Below are 7,906 nucleotides of genomic sequence, written 5' to 3' on the forward strand. Positions count from 1 at the left end.
CTTCTTAAGTCCCATTTAGATAGACCTCTGTGCACAAGAATTCAAATATGTTTCTTTTTCTCCTATTAACCTACCTTGTGTCAATTTTCTTATTAGACCAGCCATAAGAACTCAAGAGGAGTAGAGGGGAAAATTTTCCCCTCCCTGACACTTGTAAAGAGCACACAATGATCACTGAAGGTTAGAAATACTTAATAAAATACTATTTTCTACTCCCCATCACTACTAAGTTCATTTACTAGAGTCCCATGGACATGACTCATGAGAAAAGATGCTTTGTCAACAATTTGATAAAATACAACTATTAGGTTTAAAAATAGTTTTTATAGGAAAGTCACATCAAATGAACTTACCCCAGAAAGCTTATCTGGTTAATTAGTGAGAAAATGGTAAATTTTAGTAATGTGAGTCATATTCAATTACATAATTTGGAATCACAGATCATGACAATTTATTTTTTTCCAGCAGAAAAAGGGACCCATATTGAATTTCTGATTACAGTTCACACCCTGTAGGAAGCTCTCACACTCTCCTTGCCTGTTAGTATTACTGAATCACCCAATTCATGATTTGTTTTGGTATTTTGTTTGTTACCTGTTTTGTCTCTGAGTAGACAAAATGTTTCTACCGTATGCGAATCAGTAGTGCCATGTACACTGTCACATAATTATATCCATCTTTATATACTCTTATTCAAAATCAAAACTAGTGTTTAGCTATATACTGGAAAAGTCACAAAATGATATTACAATCACAAACTTCCCTTTAAAAGAAAAGAAAAACTGGTATACAGCTGTTTCTCAGAAGGTCTCAGTTCTGGAGACACTCCGGGAAGATCGAACATCCGGGTGTCTTTACTAAGCAGCCCCACGCAGCGGCACCAGACAGGAAGAGGAGGAGCTTAAAGCAGAACAAACAGGAGGCAACCGTTACAGTTACTGGGCAGACCTCTCAGCCTTCTTAGACTGCAGCTTTCTCAGACTTGAGTTCGTGAGGCCCAGCCTGAGCTCTCAAACACCATGAGTTACAGTCGCCCTCCTTCCAATGTGGACGACATGATCTCCCTCAAGATAGACAACCTGACCTATAGCACCTCACCCAACACCCTGAGGCGTATCTTTGAGAAGTATGGGCGCGTCGGCGACGTGTACATCCCGCGGGACCGCTTCACTAAAGTGTCCCGCGGCTTTGCCTTCGTCCGCTTCCACGACAAGCACCATGCCGAGAATGCCATGGATGCCCTTGACGGGTTCATGCTGGATGGGAGAGAGCTGCGAGTGCAGATGGCGCTCTATAGTCGCACCCGAGACCTCCACCATGGCCGCTACTGGAGAACCCCTCCCCACAGGCAGGAACGCCAGAGTCGGAGCCCGAGGATTCGTCACCACTGTCGTTCCAATAACAGGAGCCTATCTCGATCTCCATCTCAAGGCCCATCTCCCTCCAGGCCCACGAAGTCTCCATCTTGCTCTTATGATAGATCTCCATCAACCTCCAGATCCAGATCTACTCGAAGTTCCAAGTCCAAGTCCTCGGAATCCAGATCTTCCTCAGCAGCCACGTCTCAGTCTAAATCCAGAAGCCCTTCACCAGAAGGAAATTCCAAGTCCTGATCACAACGAAAGAACCCTTCCAATTTTCCTCAAGAGGAAGAAGTGGTGCCAGTCCTTGAAATAAGCCACTAACTGTTCAAAAGGTTATTCTTTAATGTGTTGTGTAACTTTTTACTTGTTTTAAGTTTGCCTCAAGTGGGGAACTTCATTTTATATGGAATTTTTTTGATGCTATTCAAATATCTTTTAAGTTATCAAGGGAAATATTCAAGTTACTATTTGAGTATTTGAGGTAAAAATTTACTTTATATATTGCATTTTGTTTTAAAGTAAACAGATTATCTAATTTGTGTCCTCCTGACTTAAGAAAATATGTGCAGCCTTTTTGAGGAGTCAAAAACTGTCTAGTGATTGACTTATTGCCATCATTCGTTTAAAAATGCAGACCTACATGAAATTATTATAAATTTATTTACGTTTGCTATTTATCTTTGGATTTAAATGGTAATCTGGACCTGCATTGGTATAAAGACACTTAAGGTGAATAGAATTTTTAAAGGATTATTTATCAAATGTAGTTCTAATTTCATGTGTTTTTGTGCACTAGACACAGTTGTATATCAGTTGAATAATGCTGGCTAGCTGTTAAGGTGGTGTTTTGTAGTGCAGAATGCTTGGCTGTTTCATGTTTTCTCCTAATTGCTCCTATGTAAAGATAATATGCTTCATAGAAACACATGGTTACCCAGTTTATTAAAAAGTGTGACAGTTGGCGCTTCCAGTCACCCAGGCCTTACGTATGTCATGGAGCTTACAGTGAGCACATCTAACAGGTGGATTTAGAAGTGAATATGCCCTTATTTTTTCCTTTTACCTCCAAAGTGGTAAATCTAACCATCTCTACTTATGAACTTAAGTATGAAAAACATTAATAAGCAAATTATTTGTAACTTTCTAAGTGCTAATAACATGCTGTATCTTTTATGCATACTGTATTTTCTGAAATTTAAACATTTTTCCTATTGTTTAAAAAAATAAAACGATTATATTTTCGTTCATGAAATTTTGAAACAAAAAGGTATTGAGGTCATCCATCTTAATGTCTATTAAAAAATTATCAAAAAAACTGAGTAACAACCTTCAAAGACCCAGGTATAAATATTTTAATTTATCAAGCTAAAATCAAGGTTGAGGGTGCCCTAGTGGTTAGGATTTAGCACTTTCACCACTGCAGTTGGGTTCAATCCCTGGTCTGGGAACTGAGATCCCATATCAAGCTACTACAGACTGTGGCTAAAAATAAAAAAGTAAAAAGAAAAAATAAAGTCAAAGTCACGTACGTATCTTCTACTACCTCATGGATTTGATCCCCAAATTGAGTATGACTTTACCCTGTCTCTGCTTGAATCTTCTTGAACTGTCTTCTGCGGCTTAGCATTCCATCTTAACTTTCTGGTTTTGAATTAATGTTCTGAGAGATAGTTATTCCTAGCTTGACTTGGGAATTTGGACCTGCACTGATTCCCTTGTTTCTGTCTTAGCTCAGCATTGCTGGCACTAATTCTAGCCCCATTCAGCCTTTCCTCTTTACTTCCTGGTTGCCAATCCAGCACTCTGATACAGACATTATTTTATTTTCCAGTTCTATTGAGAAATAATTGACACTTATCACTGTATAAGCTTAACGCATGCAGAATGATGGTGTGATTTACGTATGTTGTGAAATAATTACCACAGTAGGTCCAGCTAACATCCATCTTCTCATATAGATACAACAAAAAGAAGGGAAAAAAATGTTCTCCTTATGATGAGAATACTTAGAATTTACTCTCTCAACAACTTCTGTATGTATTATATAGCAGTGGTATCTATAGTCATCATATTGTACAGTATATCCCTAGTACTTATTTATAACTGTAAGTTTGTAACTTTTGAGCACCTTCCACCGTTCCTCCTCCTCTACCCTCCTCCCCCTTCCTCTGGTAACCACAAGGCTGATCTCTTTTTCAGTAAGCTTTGTTTTGTCTTTTCTTTTTTATAGATTCCACATATAAGTGAGATAATACAGTATTTATCTTCCTGTCTGATTTATTTTCAGTTCCCACTGCCCAATTCTCTTTGTCTGAGAAACTGACTAAATCAAACTGAAAAACAAATTCAACTTTCACATATTAGAGTTTAAGAAACTGGAGTCTAGAAAGAGTAACTGATTGGGCAAGTAATCCACTAGTGATTGGACTTAAACCTAGGGCTCTAAATTCTCAACCCAATCCTTTTTCCTGTGTATTGAATTGCCTCAGTATATTACCCATAAATTCACTGAATTGAAATGATGTTTGAGAACATCAATTGTGATATTCAGGAATAAATATTAAAAACAAGGCATTAGGAGTTCCCTTGTAGTTCAACAGGTTAAGGTGTTACTACTGCAGCAGCCTGGGTCACTGCTGTGGCAGAGGTTTGACTCCTTGCTTGGGAAATTCCCCATGCAGTGGGGTGTTGCAAAAAAAAAAAAAAAAAAAAAAACCCGAAAACAAAAACCTTAAAGTAGATAATAGCTATAGTGTTTTAGTAATTTAAAGTTTGAGGTGAAATACAGTCACATGGTCAAGGAACTTTCAAAACTTCAAGAAACAGAACTATTACTAGTATCCAGAAACCACACTGAAGTCAATGGTTATTAATCTAATCAAGCATCTGTTAAAACAAAATTTTAAACATACCACATATACACATGCACACACACACAGAGGCACACACCTCACACTAATTAAGAGTTTGCTAAACTTAGCCATCTTAAAATCCCACCAGGGAGCTAATTGGTCACATAGCATTATCTTACTCTTCATTAAGTTATCAGTGAAAGACATTTTATTTCCCACCAGGACCATTCTGCTTCTTAAATATAAACCAAATGTTCAATGGATATTTTACCTCAGGATATTTTCTCTTCATTCGAGAAGTAAATGAGTATTACTGGGCCAAGTTATCAGAACACATTGAATAATAAATAAAACATACAAAAACAGCAACATTGTGAAAGAATCTCATGGCACAAAGAAGTAGGAAATTTATCCACAATATTAACATATAATGTTAAAATATGTCATATGTTACACATTAAACAATTACTTGGTTTTTTCTTCTTCCAGTTTTATGGAGATATAAATTGACAAATAGCACTAAGTTTAAGGCATATAGCAATAATGATCTTACTTATGTTGGACACCAAGAAATTTTCCTCTACCTTTCTAGATTCTTCGGGCTTGTCTAAGAATTAAACTGACATGACACATATTAACAGAAGGAAATAAAATTTAATACATGTACATATGGGAGAGACCTAAGAAAACTTAATAACCAAAATGACTGAAACTCTCACCTTAAATATCATCTTCAGCTCAAGACGAGAGGGTGTTGGGGATAGTGGTTTGAGACTTTAAAAGGGGAGGAAGATGATTTATATGAAAATGGAAAAGCAAATGTTTGGTAAATGGGCCATCCAGAAACAATGGGACACAGTGTGGTCTCTGATCTCTTGGCCCTACCACAACTAGGCCACATTCTTTACAGATATCTCTGGTGATAGCTCTAGTGTGGAACAGGCCCTCTATTTAAATTTATTTAGGCAGTCAGGAACAAGGTCAAAGTTTCTTCTTGTGAATTTTGGGCCTAGATATTTTTTGCTTGAAATAGCATGCCAAAGAAACACTTTGGGGTGGCAAGCTTTGCTCCCCTACACTTAAACATACTTAGAATCATGAAATGATTACCACAATAAGTTTAGCGAATATCCTTCACCTCATAGAGGCACACACAAAAAAAAGAAAATGAAAACAATTTTCCTTTGTAATGAGAACTCTTAGGATTTACGCAACTTTCATATACAACATACAGCAGTCTTAATTGTATTAATCATGGTGTACTTTACATCTCCATGCTTATTTATCTAGTACCTAGAAGTTTATTCCTATTTATCACCTTCATCCCATCTTCCCCCTCCCCCTGCCTCACCTCTGGTAACCACAAATCTGACCTTTTTTATGAGTTTATCTTTTGAAGTATACATGGTATATAACACTATGTTAGTTCCCGGTGCACCATTCTGTAATTAGATATTTATATAAATGTAATTATAGAATTGCATTTAATTCTGTAATTACAAAACGATCACAAGTCTAGTTACCATCTGTCATCCTACAAAGATAATACATTATTCTTGAATATATTCTCCACACTGTACATTTCATCCCCTTGGCTTCTTTATTTTGTAACTGGAAGCCTGGACCACTTAATTTCCTTCATTTATTTCACTTATTCCCTGACCTCCTCCACTTTATCAAATTATTTTTTGACCTCTGATTACATCACCAATCATATCACTCTAACTACTATGAGGATTCTTTCCATCATAAGGGGCAGGAATCTTTAACAAGCTTATATATTAAAAATGAAATACTCTGGTTTACAGATCTAAAAATCTTAAGGCACATCTAGCTCTATATATTTCTCAACTTTTTTCTCAGGCATCTTGCTCTTTCTTCATCTTTGTTTTCCTCTGTCTCTTCATGTCAATTTTCCTCTTTCTCAGGTATATGACATAGTCACAACATCTTTAGGTTTTTATCCTATCAGCTTAGCAACTACAGTGGAAAAAATGATTTCTCATTTTCAAAATAGTTCTAGCTAACAACTCAGATTTAACTCTTAAATGTACTTTTGCTCACATATCCATGCTTAAACCAATTACCTTAATCAATTTGAGATATGCTGATTGACATGGCTGCATCATGTGCATGTGTCCTTTCTTTTAGCCACGGCAGTTAATTCAGCTAAACCTAAACCAGCTGGACTAAGAAAGGAGAATAGGTCCCCCTGCCCCACAGCAAAGTCAGAATGCTGTTAACATAAGTATGTTAAAGGGACAGTAAACAAGGAAAAATGAAATCCATTGCTTGTTCTCAGTAAAAAACAAAACATCTTGATAAGTGTCCTATTTCTTACATGAAAAAAAAAACAAAACTTAATTTATAACTGGTGTCAATTATTCTTTCTTTGATTAATTTCACAGCTTTGCCACCCCAACCCCAAAATTGAGGACGCAGTGGCCCAAACAAGCCAAGGTCTTCCCAGTCTTTTTCTTCTGTCTGACATAGTCTTTCTTTACCAACACATAACTGCCACTTTCCATCTGTAGGAACTCACATTTAAAGATGTTTTCCATCTCCATTAAATAACTTAACTGTCACACAGTTCTCTGTACTTCACAATACTCATATATAAATGTATTATAACATGTAATGTACTGTATTTTGATAATTTCTATGTGGTGTTTACCCACCTGGAGTATGAACTATTTGGAAGTACAAACTGCTTCAACAGCTGACATATCACTAGGAGCTGAGACAATAACTGACCAGTTTATGCTGGGCAGATTAATTACTAAATAAGTCATATTAAATAAAGTCTCAAATTCAATAACCACATCTTGTCTTTACATGAACAATCTGAATGAAAAAGTCCCAAACAAATGTTACAAGAATCTGGTAATAACATTAAAGAGTTTAGAAACTCTTAGAGGTGTCCTTCAAATAGCATTGCAAATGAGTGTTACTTTAATTTTCACCAAGCCATTCTGGTTCCACTAACATACATGGAACAAAATCAGCAAACTCAGTGCTTGTTATGGTAAGTAAAATAACTATTATGGATCTGTTCTAAAAGTTCTTATGATGTTCTGGCTAGTTTTGTTTAAATAATATTTATATTATTTATGGGAAAGAAGGACAAAAATGAAACCTGATGCTTTTGTGGAGAAGGAATTCCCTGGCTGGGCAGAAAAACCTGCCAAAATTTTGGTGTTTTTTTGTTTGTTTATTTGTTTCACACAGAAGATTGAGGGATCTTATAATGCAAGATGAAGCCATTAAGAGTTAAAAGGGAGAGGACACACTAACTAGAGCATATCAGACAGAGCCTGAAAAAGCCTCCTGAAAGCCTGTCCGGCTCACGTGGGTGAAACGAGGTGAAGGACGGAGCTTGGTATACTTTAAGCCCTCAGAAATACTGACCGGTTTTTGAATGAAATGAAACCTAACTTGAATTCGGTCCCAATTCGGTAACAGTTGGGACGCTAACGGATTCCTAGGCAACGCCTAGCAAGTTCTGAGATTGAGGTGGCTCCCAACCAAGGACTCACCAGAAGCTACAAAACTGACGCGGGAGGGAAAGAGGGAGGAACCTATTTGGAGGGGGACTCAGACTGCGTCGGATAACGGACACTCCGACGGAAGTGGGGTTGAATTTCAACACTATGTTGTGAAATTCAGATAATTTTCCACTTGTTCATCAAG

General features: G+C 36.9%; 1 protein-coding gene across 1 annotated transcript; it reads left to right on the forward strand.

Annotated features, from left to right (window-relative positions):
• Positions 1–1,019: 1,019 nt before the first annotated feature.
• Positions 1,020–1,613, forward strand: LOC125118874 (serine/arginine-rich splicing factor 2-like). Its single transcript, XM_047765744.1, has one exon. The coding sequence runs from the start codon at positions 1,020–1,022 to the stop codon at positions 1,611–1,613; it is 594 nt and encodes a 197-aa protein (XP_047621700.1).
• The last annotated feature ends 6,293 nt before the right edge of the window (positions 1,614–7,906 follow it).

This window comes from Phacochoerus africanus, chromosome X (genome assembly GCF_016906955.1).
Source record: "Phacochoerus africanus isolate WHEZ1 chromosome X, ROS_Pafr_v1, whole genome shotgun sequence".
Classification (NCBI taxonomy): Eukaryota; Metazoa; Chordata; class Mammalia; order Artiodactyla; family Suidae; genus Phacochoerus; species Phacochoerus africanus.